Below are 12914 nucleotides of genomic sequence, written 5' to 3'. Positions count from 1 at the left end.
CGGCAATGGGCTCCGGTAGGCGGCTGGTAGTGCGGTAGCCTTATCTGCATACAGGAGAACAAGTGTGAGGGGAAGGGCGATTCAGGGACTGAGACTGAGGCCTCACATGCCTGATCTTTCATTCGGGCCACCAGGGCCAGCAACCTGGCACAGGGGCCTGACCCCAGGGACAGGAGAGAAACATAGCCTTGGCCTAGAGGGGAACGCCCCTCCCCAAAGAACTTGGGAAAGGGGAGGAGAAGTAGTGTGTTTACAGTGGAGGAAGCGGGGGTGGTACAGGGCAGGGACCTTTGGTCAGAACGCCCCTCCCAGTAAGAGGGGGAGGCCCCATGAGATGTGGTAGCCGTTTGTTTGCTTCTCACTGCCAAGAGGAAATTAAAGATAATCTGCCACTTCCTTCCGGCCCAAGTGGGATAGTGGGGGCTGGTGGCAGGCAGTGGCGTGGGTGGGCAATTGTGAGGGCCCTAAACTGCTGGCATCAGCATCGTGTGTCCTCAGTGTCCCCTGTCTGGAGCAGAGACCTCATCAGGTCTGGGCTCCAGCTAGCTGGGGGTCAAACCCAGGGCCCCCCACACTCACCTGAGCTGGTCCCTTCCGGGAGCACCAGATACCCTAATTGTTCCCCAGATTTTATAGCACATCTCATCATGAAAATTCATTGATGGGTAGTACCTCAGGTTTGCCATCAGTAGAATGGGCTTCTTGGGCCTTCCTGGCTCATCCCAAGTCCTGTGTGCATTCAAGATGATACCCCGTCCCCCACTTCCACGCAGACCCAGAAGGATATGCTTTAGGGAACTCCAACTCCGCACAGAGGATGGAAGTAGAATAATTATGCCAGGCCCTGTGTCTGTGTGTGAAGATGCCCAAGGCTAAAGCAGCCAGCTGCGGGGAAGGATGGGCAGATCTTTATTGCACTGTTCCAATGTCAGGATGAGGAGACACCACCTGAAAAGCTCCTGTTTTCAAAGAAAATACTGAGGTCACTGGGAACTCGGCCTTGCTACTCAGACCCACCAAGGGAGATGTGCACCCTAGGCACCCTTTAGCCTGTGCTCCAGGCTGACAGCCCAGGTCAGGACCTCGTAACTCCTGCCAGGAACAGTCAGAGAATTGTCCGATGGCATCTGGTTCATGGTCTGCACCCACAGACATCTTACGGCCAGGCTCCTGAAGCAGGTGACCAAGGTAGGGACAGTGCTCACCAGCCTCCCAGGCGGCTCTCTTCACCACTTCCCAAGGCCACAAAGAGCTTCTTGCACAGCTCCCCAGGCACCGTGTGCTCCTGATTTCTGGAACCCTCAGGGTCTTGGTCAATGGCCTCCCGCTTGCGCTTGTGCCAGGAAGGGCTCTCCTCGCCCAGGCGACCCTCAGGGAGGCCCCGGCTCCGCAGACAGACGATGGCCGCAGCCTGCTCCGCCAATTTCTTAGACTTGTCCCTGGGCAGATGAGGCAATGGGACAATAAGGCACGTAGGTAGGTAGGCTGGGTGCAGGGCAAGAGGCTGGAGAGGCCTGACTCTATAAACCCTTGGCAAAGATTCTAACAAGATTGAGGAAGGGGGTCATTGCCCGGGGATGTCCACTGCCCAGGTACACCATCCTCCCCAAACCCTCTTCTGCCAAGGCTCGGTTCAGGCCCTTCATCCCAAGCCCCATGTCCACTGATAAGGAAACTCACCACAAGGTAGACTGGTACTTTTGCTCAGCAACCGTCACGACAGAGCAAAAAAGGCGATCCAGGGGGCGCTGAACCTGGTGCAAAGAGAGGAAAGGAAATAGGGATGGCTGCATGGGGGCAAGAGGAATGAGCCCTGGGGCTCACCTGCTAGGATCACGTGGAAGACAGAAAAAAGGAAATACCTCCCACCTAAGTTAAATGAAGGCTACCCATATCACATGGTCCTCCCCAGGAGAAGTGCCTGGTCCATCTGGCGAGGAAGAAAGGCAGATACATAAACAGACAATGACACTCCAGTGTGTCAGGAGGTCAATCACGTACCTAAGCCAAGGGCCATCAGAGCCCTTAGCGCGCGTGACTCTGGATCCTGCTCCTACTGACATCTGGATGGGCCAGGTCACACAAAATGAGGAAAAATTCACCAGATGGCAAAGGGGTGAGAGGGGACAAGGATGGGGCAGAGAAGGTACACTTGGCAGAACAACCAGGTGATATGGTTGGACAAAGAGCTGAGTGGATGAGACAGGAAGCAGAAAGGCATGTGGGGAGCCTTGCGCTCTGTGCTGAGGTGCTAGGACTTGACCCCAAAGACACTGAGGAGAGGAGACTTGAGCAGGAAGGCAGAGGGCAGATTTGTTCTGGAAAAGTCACTCTGGGAGAGGACACAAGTCCTGGAAGGAGATCAGAGGTAAGAAGGCTAGTCCAAAGAGACAGAGCAGCCTAAATAAGGCATGGCCATGGGGACCAAAGGAGGTGAAGCAAGACTGTCTTACCACTCCTTACGCATCCTTCCTAAGTAAGCCACCTGGTCCTTTCCAGAGAAGTCTCCCTGGTCTAAGCAATACCACCGGCAGAGACTGGCCCAAGCAGCCCCCTTACGTAGGTCTCAAGTTCAATTTTATGAAAGTGGTCAGAATTTGACAATAAGCCCACTGTCACAGGGAAGGGACTATCACATCAGCAGTCGGGCTGCCAGCAACCATTGTCATGTCCATGGAGGGCAAAGCCAGGCTTCAGTCAAGCAGTCTGGAATTCAGGGTACGAGCTATGGGTATGCTGGGAGCAATGGCACCGGCTGTGGGAGGCACTGTAGAGCAGGATGCAGGGCAGGCCACAGCCAAGAACTCACCGTGTCATACACAGGCTGCGCCAGCTTCTCCTTCCGGCACCATTCTAGCAGGCACATCTTGGGGGTGATCTGGGGTGAGTATGCTCTCCTAGGGCAAGGAGGGGAAGGAGTCAGGCCTTGCCCACAATCACCACCAGGCTGCTGCCTTAGGATTCCTATACTTATTCCCCTGAGCTCCCATTTCTGTCCTCCCACCAGTGGTGTGGGGTCTGGATTCTACCTAAAGGGAAGATGGGCTTCAGCATGCTTGGGGAACTAGGATACAAAGTGAACTCCCAGCACTCTGAACTCTAGCCTGGAAAACAACTTTCAATAGTCAAAAATGGGTGACTCAGTTGATTAAGTGCCCTAACAGTTGATCTCAGCTCAGGTCTTGATCTCAGGGTTATGAGTTCAGGAACCCCGCTGGGCTCCATGCCCAGTGTGGAGCTTACTTTAAAAAAAGAAGAAGAAGATCCAGTTTGCCCCACAACACAAGCCAGAGGGATTGGGTGGGGGTTGGGAACATAGGTGGCCAAGCAGTGGTCTGGGATCTAGCTCAGTACCCACCCTTATTATGTCCCCTGAGTTGTGGGACAAGGCGATTCAAGGAAAGAAGTTTGGTCACCCCAGGACAACACCCCTGACAGTGCTGCCTGCCCTTTAGGAACCATCTTCCCCAAACTGCCTTCTTTGGGATGCTGAAAAATGAGAACAAGGATCCAAACGAAGAAGACCTGTGGTCCCTGAACGTGACATTAACCATGTATAACAATCAGCCAGCTGAGGCCATGGGCCCTGGCCAAGCAGAGGCCAACCTGGAGACCTACCGGTCAAACTTGACAGCCATCTTAATGACACCAGAGGTGTCTTCAGCTGGCTCTGCCGCAGCCTCTGGGGTTCTGGCCAAGAGTTCAGCCCGTCGGGCATTTAGCTCTCGTGTCATCTCCTCATAGAAGGCACCAAGACCAAAGGCCTCACTGTGGAAAGACAAGCAGAGCACAGCAAACCCCTTAGTGGACCCAGCATCCAGGAAACTACTCCAAGAGCCCAGGGTCTCACCGCTGAGAAATGACCACCCCACCCTCCTGCCCCCTCCCACACGCACGAAAACACCACTGAGACCTAGCCATCAGGAGGTTCCCCTACCTACCCCTGGGATCAGCCTTGACTGGCAAAGAATGAGTGTGAGCCTCTGAGGCTGGACACTGGAGGGCAGGCTGGGCTGGGTAGAAAAGGCTGTAAAGGTCACCTCTAGCAACTGAGCCCAGCCTCTCTTCCAAAGAAGAAAACACAGGCAAGTGTCCCCAGCCAGCAGTGAGCGAACTGACCTACACTGAACAAGTGCCTGGATTATACACAGCCTCATCCTCATGTGGGCCCAAGGGAGGAAGAGACAGAGGCCACGACCACTAAGTGGTTCCCCACTTCCTGCCCGAGCCACAAGCAGTTAGGCCTAGCCTAAACTGAGGTACCACCCAGAACTACAGAGTTCTACTCTTTCTCTCAAACTCACAAGATACCCGAGTCAAGCTGGTTAAGCTATGTGGGGTAGGAACAGAACCAACACCACAAGCCCAGGTTTGGGAAGAGAGTTCTGACAACTCTTTCCCCTTCTAGCAAGCATCTTGAAGGCTAAAGCATATTCATGAGGATGGGTGCCTGGGCACAAGTGTGGTTTAGGAAAGTTTCTAAGGAGGGAAGAGGAAAGAGCGTTCAGGCAGAAGACCCAGCATGAGCACAGATGTGGAGCTTGGGAAAACAGACAAGCAGACAGGGAGCCAGAGGAATAGGTACCAGGCCAGGTTGTGAGGATCTACACCAAATGCAGGGGACCAACGGGGAGCCTCCCAGACTGCAGTTATGGGTTGAGGGCACAGGCTCAGGCCAGGGGCTCAATTCTACAACCCCCATCTCCTGACCATTGGGTCTAGCGTGTGACAGATCTTTTACTATGAAAGCCCCTTCCTCCAGAATTCCCAAGCCCAGCCCCCATATTCCTCCATCCTCAGCATTCTACTTCCCCAAATTCTGCTGTGAGGTCAGTCCAGGGATGGAAAGTTCCAATGCTTCGTTAAGTTTCCTCTTCTGTGAGGAGAAACTGTACCACAGCCCCACTCCTATACATCCACCTCCAGAAGCTGCATCCTTGGTCCCCGACAGTCAGTTTAGGGCTCATAGTCAAGCCTGGCAATGTCTGCAAGGAATGACGGACAGCCATTGCCCCTCTCACCAAATTTCCTGGGAAGACTGGGCAGCATGGAGCAACCTTCCCTGGGGCGACTCCAACTGTTCTCGTAGCATCTGGCACAAGCAGTACTTGGTGTTGGTGTAGTGGTTCTCATACTGTATGGCCTGAGGGAAGAAGCAGCATGAGCCCACTTGCTGCCCAGGCAGGCTCTGAGGCCTAAGCTGTGCCCTGATGGCAGAGAAAGGGGCTCCAAGGGGACAGCAGAGGTGTGCCTGCAGCTGGGGCACTGTGAGCCCATAAGGAAAACCACCTCCATCCTGGCCATCTACTCCTCCAGCGAGCAGTACAAAGCTCAAGAGTCACAGGTGAGATCCAGGGTTAGGAGCACACTCAACCAGACAGGCCAAAGGATGTCCAGAAGTGTGGGGAGCGCCTCCTGCTTCAGCCACCATAGACTACCACAGAGGACTTGCTGCTCTTCCAGGGCAAGGACAGGGAGCAAGTCAGACTCTGGTGTGGCAGGATAGGGGCAAGATTCTTCTGTTTCTATACACAGTGGATACCTTCCTTGCCCACATCTTAAATAACCTGTCTCCAACATCCCACCTGCATGGGAAAGCACAGTACCCTCTACCAATCATGTTCACATGTGACCTGTCCCCTCATTGAGTTTCACAAGTCTCACAAGCGTGAGGGGCAGCTGTCACCACTACTCCTGACAAATGCGGGCTCAGGGAGGCAAGCTGACTGTACATAGCAGGACACTAGAAGCCTGCCTGGCTGGGGCAGATAGAAAAGCACTGGGTGAGAGATGCCCTGGCCCTCTAGAACACCCTCCCAGCCCTCACCCTCTGTATCCTTTTAATATCCCCACCTAGGCCTATGTCTTCAGCACCTGGGAAGGCGGCATGACACGAAGAGGACAAAGCAGAGATCTGCTGGCAAGCCCCAGCTAGTGGCAAGGCCTTGATTCAGCTTGTCAGGGACAGAAGGCACCTGGCTGGACCAGAAGCAGCCCTGCCTTTGCTTGCAAGCCACTCCTTTCCTCCAGGACAACAGCTCTTGAGGAGCTGCCAAAGGACACAGAGTAGGAATGATAACATCACCTTTCACAGGGAGCAGTGCTGAGCTTATCTTCCCTGCTACAGACGTGCCTGCCAGCTGCAAGAGCCAGACAGGTGGCCTGGGCTAAGGCAACCCACCCCCCCTTGTCTCTGGCTGGCCCAGAGTATGGGAGAGCCCAGTAGTCACCAACCTGCCCAACAGGACATGTGAAACCCAGGGAATGAGGGCTTGTAGCATTAAGCAGGGGAGGCTCTAGAACAGAAACTGCCTATCTCTGGACAGAAGCCTCAGGGCCTCCTACCATCGCCAACTTGCACAGTCCTGGGGATACCCATAGGCCATGGTGGCCATAGCAGCCATAGGCATGGCCATGGCCTAAAGAGGGTATGGGCAGTCTGAGGATCTGAGATGCTCTTGACCCTCCCAGAGGGTGTGAGCCCCAGTATTGAAGAGGATGAGGGCTGGACTCTCTGCTCAGGCCCAACACACCGAAGAATTAGAAGTCCACTGACTATCTCTGCCTGCAGACATGTTCAGAGTCTCACAGAATTCTAGGATTGTGCCAAAGGGACAGGGCAGGTGAACTGGTCAAAAAATTCCTTTGGAGGTAAATGCCTCTGCCACTACCATCGAGATCTCAGTAAGAGGAAAAGGTTAAAGTTAGGCTAGTCCCTTTACCCCAGGGTAAAGGGTTCTGGGAATTAGCAAAAAAAAAAAGTGTTTTAGAAGTGATTCTGACTTATGACCAAAGAGAAGTCTCTATAGAGATAATCTGTCCTCAACAACAGCTACCATGGCTCCTCCAGGCTGTGGCTGCTTAGGCGCCAACCGTTTGGCACGGTTGTCTTCAGTGATACCGACACCACTGTCACTGTGAGTGCATGTATGGCAGGGGGTTATGAGAGAGAAAGGGAAAGACATCACATGTTTGGACCCTGGCAGCATCCAGAATCCAGGCATCCTTACTATGACCCCCACGCTTGGAAGCTTCAGAAGGAGGTGATGGTAGGGGCAGGCCTCCCCAGCACGCTGTCTCTACACTGCAGTCATGGAGACCTAATGCTACATTACAAGAGCTAAAAAGAAAAGGAGAGGCACAAAAAGGCTGCTGGGGGCTGGGGGCTCACCCAAGGCGCTTTTTGCAGGAATGTGGCAGACAGTGAGAAATGTTTCTTTTGAAAAAGCGCATAGACGTACATATCTGATGTACTTCTGCATGACCTCCTCCAGGGGTCGCAGACCCTCCTTGAGAAAGATGGACGGGTTCCACATGGCAGCTCGGGCCACCATCACCGAAGAGGCTGCTGTAGCTTGTCGGAAGTCCTCTATGTCCAAATACTTTTGGATGTGGTCGTGAGATCCTCCACTGAAAGGCAACAGGAGAGTGAGGCTGGCCCCATCCTTATACTAGCATTTTCAGAAAAAGGCAATTCTCAGAGCTGCTGAGATTAACTATTTGGATTTGGCCAATCCTTCAGCTACCAGCACTTCGGGAGACCAGAGGTCATAACACACACCCCACTTCGGGGTCAGGAACTCCACGTCAAATAATGCAGTGAAACAGCCTGAACCAGGCCTCACACGTAACAGGTCTCCCAGAGATTTTACCTTCCTGCCTCCTCATCCTAAAGCCATCCCCAATCTGAAGACTCGGGTCTGTCAGTAGATGCTGGGATCACAGGAAAACCCCCAGTCTGGGGGGCACCTATGCATCTACTAATGGCTGGGTCAAAAACCACAGACGCGGTGGTGATTACGAGAGGAAGGAAGGAGGCCCAGTTTGGTTGCAATTTCCCTTCCTGCCACTCTGAGGCCCCAAGGGCCCCCTTGGAAACCGCTCTTTGCATCCGTTCCACTAGAAGTGACAGCCTCAATCCAGAGACAGCGTTTTATGTATTGTGGGGAAGACCCTTGGGTGGCAGCAGCAGCAGCAGGATCCAGGCTCTCGAGTAGCCCTACCTTCTCCAAGCCACTCCTACAAGTCCTTGGCCTAGCGACAACCAGGCCTGGCTAAGACCCCCAACCTTAGCTCCCACCCTCCCTCCTTCCCACCAGTCAGGTGTGCCTTTTGTCAGGGCTTCAGGGCTTTGGAACTTCTCTGTTCCCATCCTGTCCTCAGGCTCTGTGCCCTCCTAAGGTGCAAGGCTCCACTGGATCCCAACTGGCCCACATAGCCAGCTCCCCAGTGACAACTGGACACTATCTTACTATTAAACCTCCGAGCTGGTCATTCGTGCCTCACAAATGTCTCTGCTCCTGGTCCTGTAGCTGCCCAGCATGCTTTGGACTATGACCTGCCTTATGCCCCCTAACCATACCTCAGTACACTCTGGCTTGGGACTACCCACCCTACACCCTACATACCTAACTCTGGGTGTGACATCACTTTGCCTGGGGCCTTCTACAGGGGCCGCCTTTTCGCTCTCCCAGTCCCCTGAACACTCCCTTATCTCAACCCCTTTATCAGAACGCGCCCTGCCTGCTGCACACCTACATCAGCCACTCACTAGAGGCCAGGGGACATGATACAGACTTTTCAACCTCATGCCCAACCTCATTTTTTGCCCCACCTTTTTTCCTTTTCCCTCAGATCATTTTTTAATACTATCTCCATCCACTTTTTCTATGTCAGCTCAAATCCCCCAGAGTGAGGTGGAGCATAAAACAGTAAATGATGAAGAAGAGAGGCTTACTTGGCTATGACAGGAATGGAGAGGGCTTCAGCAATGGCTCTGATGGCTTCACAGCTGACAGGGTGCTGAGGTCGTTCCTCCCGCTTCCTTGGAAATAAAGAAAAAAGATGGGGCCAAGGGCTGAGGCCATGTCATGGTTCAAACAGTTTACCTTAGTCAAACCCTACTGTCCTCCCTGCTGAACCTCAGGAAGGACACATGGCCATGAAGAACAGGGTTCTGGACTGCAGAGGACGTCTCTCCATGACCTCTGCGGGAGCAGCATTAGCCCCTGCTGAGAAGGCAAGTCCAGCCTTACAGGCCTGCAGGTGAGGCATGGCTGCAGAGGTGGCCTGGCTCCCAAGGTCACACTGCCTTTCCCTGGCTTCCCCTCACCTCTGCCAGAGATGAGGAACAGTGCTATAAGAATGCTACCTCTACTGTCCCGGCCCTGCCCTCCCTATGAGACTGGGAACAGCTGCTGCCCTCAGACTGGCCACTCCCACACAGCTGTCTATGTTGAGGCCAAGTTGGGCAGCTGATCCTGGGGAAAGGTACCTGGCACAGGGTAGAACCAGCAACCAGGACAGGCCTCAGATCATAGCTGTCACAACGAGCCCCAGCAAGGAAGGACCACAGCCTGGGGCCCCTCTTTCCAAGGTTAACTGCAAGAAGTTCTTGTGTATGAGTCAGTCTTAGGGATACTGAAGTGAGCTCTGATCTAAGTTGTGCTCAGGAACAAGCAAAAGAGATGGGTGACCAGACAGCTCTTGCTCAGGTCTTGCCTGGGCCCATCCCTTTTCAACAGAAGGGTCAGGGGCCACAGGACCTCAGAAGGCCTGTCAACCCATCTTCTACCTCCACCTCCCCACAAGCCCCGCAGCCAGTCTAGTCCATCCTCAACAGCTTTGATGGCCTTAAAGCCCTTCTTGAAACGCACCCAAATCTGTCTTCCTGGTGTTTCCAACTACTGGCAAAAAGAAATAGCTATATTTATTCAGAGAATACCATACGCCAGGCACCGTGCCAAGGCTATATATTCATGATCTCATAAAAGCCTCAAGACAACCCTATAAAACAGAAATTATTTTAATTTCCAAATGAGGAACGTGGTACTCAGAGAGGTTAAGTGATTTGTACAAGGATACACAGCCAACAAGCAGCAGAGCCAGGAGACCAAACCAGGCAGCCTGAGCCTAGAGCCTGCTGTGGCAAGTAGGGGCATGTGTGTACGAATGTATGGCCTTTCACCGCCCCCTACTGGCTTCAACCCACAGAACTCTGCTTTTCTCTTTTCCCTGTTGGGAGTTATGGGTTCTACTCGTCTGAAATGCTGGAATAGAAACAACCAGCAAGCAGTGGGCTGTTCCAACAAGACCCCTGAACCCAAAAGGAGTAACATTCAGAGAAGGTGGGTCACTCTGGCCAAAGTCTGTTTACCTGGGATGTACAAAAGCACATGGTAGACACAGGGAGCAAAACTGCCTGGGAAGCCAAAAGCAGCTGTCAGCAACACGTCAGCTCCCAGAAGACAGCACATTAGCTACAGATACAAGGGCTGTTTCAAGTAGTCATTGTGACAGCTGGCAGTCCAAAGAGGGCAGACAAAAGAGACAGTGCCTTTAAAAAAACAGCCATCTGCCTGGGATCATTCAAGGGAGAAGCCATGACCCAACGTAGTGGAAAGAAAATGAGATTCAGAGTCAGAGTTCTAATTCCACCACTTCCTGGCTGCATGGTACAATTCTGAACCTATCACTCAATCTCTACCATTTACACATCCTGAGGGTATGGGCGTTTCTTCTTCCCCTAGAATCTTTAAACTCAGTCTTCCTCTTCTTCCGTCTTTAAACTCAGTGCAATGTCTACCACCAGGAGGTGTTCAGTGAATGAAACAAAGAAGAATGCCAGCCTATAAAGGGTTTGACTGCCCTCAGGACTTATAGGATGTTAAAGAGCTAGGCAGAGGTAGGCTGCATGTGTAGAAGAAAAGTTCACTGTCCCCTGGGGTCTGGAGAAGCATTGTTAAGATGGCTGAGGACGAGGGCGCATAGGTGGCTCAGTCCATTAAACATCTGCCTTCAGGTTGTGATCCCAGGGCCCTAAGACAGAGCCCTGAGTTGGGCTCCCTGCTCAGCATTAAGTCTTGCTTCTTCCTCTCCCACTCCCTCTGCCCTGCACCCCCCACTCATGCTCTCTCTTGCTATCTCTCTGTGTCTTTCAAATAAATAATATTAAAAAAAAAAAAAGGACGGCTGAGAACCTCCCTCAAGTCAGTCACTAGATATACAACCACTCACCTTCCGTGAACTGTGACAGCAGCGATGCCAGTCCTCTCTATCCGCTTCACAAGGCTCAAGGTATCTTCCAGCTGAGGAAGAGGACAGCCCAGGGTGATTACTGAAGCTACAGAGGGAACAGCTAGCTGCCAGCTCAAAAAAGTGGGTTCACCAACCCCTCCTCCATCCTAATTCAGCTCCTGGAGAATCATTCACCACCCCCCAAATCAACACATCCAGAGAAAATGGACCTTGAAATGTAAAACACCATCCTTACCGATGGCAGGATGCGAATCTTGCAGGTCACAGGTCTGCGTGTCCCTTTGACAAGAGTGCTGAGGATCTGCAGTGAGGAAAACACAAACTATTCTGGAAAAACAACCACAATGCTCATACTACTTAACCGTGCTACAGACCTGTGCATCACCATGGCATGGACAAGTCTATGTACATGTATGTGTCCTTCCTTCCCTACACTAGCACCCCCGCACCAGAAGCCCCTTGCCTGGTACACCATGGTGTGCATATGTTTGGTAAGTGGACGAATGAATGGATCTTCATGCACACCTACGTAGAACACAGTAATCCTTTGCCAGGTAAACATCAGAATCTTCTGGACAGCCTAAGAAATACAGAACCTTAGATTCCACCCTGTACTTCCTAAATGGGTCCCTAAGTGAGCAGGGCTTAGGAATATGTGTTTTCAAAAGACTCTGTCATTCAGCCATAAGAAATGAGGAAATCCTACCATTTGCAAGAAACACGGATGGACCTTGAAGTGTTATGCTAAATAAAATAAGCCAGAGAGTTGGGGCGCCTGGGTGGCTCAGTGGGTTAAAGCCTCTGCCTTTAGCTCAGGTCATGATCCCAGGGTCCTGGGATCCAGCCCCGAAATTGGGCTCTCTGCTCAGCAGGGAGCCTGCTTCCTCCTCTCTCTCTGCCTGCCTCTCTGCCTACTTGTGATCTCTGTCAAATAAATAAATAAAATCTTTTTTAAAAAAATAAGCCAAAGAAAAACAAATACGGTATGATCTCACTTATATGAGGAATCTAATAAAAAGGAAAGAAACTGGAAAAAGAAATCAGATTAATGGTTACCAGAGGTGTTGGGAGCGGGAGCTGGAGAAGGTGGTCAAAAGGTATGAACATACAATGTACAACATAATGCCTGCAGCTAACACTGCTGTATGATACCTGGGAAAGCTGTTAAGAGAGTAGATCTGGGGGCACTTCAGTGGCTCAGATGCTTAAGCATCTGCCTTCAGCTCAGCTCATGATCTCAGGGTCCTGGGATCGAGCTCCACATTGGGCTCCTGGCTCAGCGAGGTGTCTGCTTCTCCCTCTCCCCCTGCTTCTCTCCCCTGCTTATTCTCTTTCTCCGTGTCTCAAATGAATAAACAAATAAACAAGCAGATCTTAAAAAAAAAAAGTGTAGATCCTAAGAGTTCTCATCACATTTAGTTTTGTTTTTATCCTTAAAGTACAGTTGACCCACAATGTGACATTAGTTTCAGAAGAGTTTTTTTAATTTTTATTTTATTGTATCCATACGAGATGAGGGATACAGAATACAGGTAAGCTTACTGTAGTAACCACTTCACAATATATGTAAATCAAATCATCATGCTTGTACGCCTTGAACTTACAGAGTGATGTACATCAATTTCTCAGGAAAACCATAAAATCTTTCCAATTATTTTATTTTATTTTTTTTTAAAGATTTTATTTATTTATTTGACAGAGAGAAATCACAAGTAGATAGAGAGGCAGGCAGAGAGAGAGAGAGGGAAGCAGGCTCCCTGCTGAGCAGAGAGCCTGATGCAGGACTCGATCCCAGGACCCTGAGATCATGACCTGAGCCGAAGGCAGCGGCTTAACCCACTGAGCCACCCAGGCGCCCAAATCTTTCCAATTATTAA

General features: G+C 51.6%; 1 protein-coding gene across 8 annotated transcripts in view; it reads right to left on the bottom strand.

The window, feature by feature from the left end:
* Window positions 1-849: 849 nt before the first annotated feature.
* The window catches only part of DUS2 (dihydrouridine synthase 2), a 49636-nt gene continuing 37571 nt past the window's right edge, over window positions 850-12914 (bottom strand). For 6 of the 8 annotated variants that reach the window (XM_004744488.3, XM_045076207.1, XM_004744491.3 and 3 more), the window contains 9 exons: window positions 11273-11338; window positions 11017-11087; window positions 8738-8824; window positions 7242-7410; window positions 5022-5143; window positions 3619-3768; window positions 2810-2897; window positions 1681-1754; window positions 850-1439 (listed from right to left, as the gene is read on the bottom strand). In XM_004744488.3, the coding sequence (XP_004744545.1) occupies window positions 1202-1439; window positions 1681-1754; window positions 2810-2897; window positions 3619-3768; window positions 5022-5143; window positions 7242-7410; window positions 8738-8824; window positions 11017-11087; window positions 11273-11338 (1065 nt within the window). In that variant the 3' untranslated portion in view covers window positions 850-1201. The remainder of the gene's footprint in view (window positions 1440-1680; window positions 1755-2809; window positions 2898-3618; window positions 3769-5021; window positions 5144-7241; window positions 7411-8737; window positions 8825-11016; window positions 11088-11272; window positions 11339-12914) is intronic. The other 2 variants (XM_004744494.3, XM_045076208.1) reach the window with 2 other exon arrangements.

Source organism: Mustela putorius, unplaced genomic scaffold, assembly GCF_011764305.1.
Source record: "Mustela putorius furo isolate JIRA1106 unplaced genomic scaffold, ASM1176430v1.1 tig00000174_pilon_pilon_pilon, whole genome shotgun sequence".
Taxonomy (NCBI): domain Eukaryota; kingdom Metazoa; phylum Chordata; class Mammalia; order Carnivora; family Mustelidae; genus Mustela; species Mustela putorius.
The sequence above is the reverse complement of the archived record's forward strand: the minus strand, read 5'-3'. Positions and strand labels throughout refer to the sequence as shown.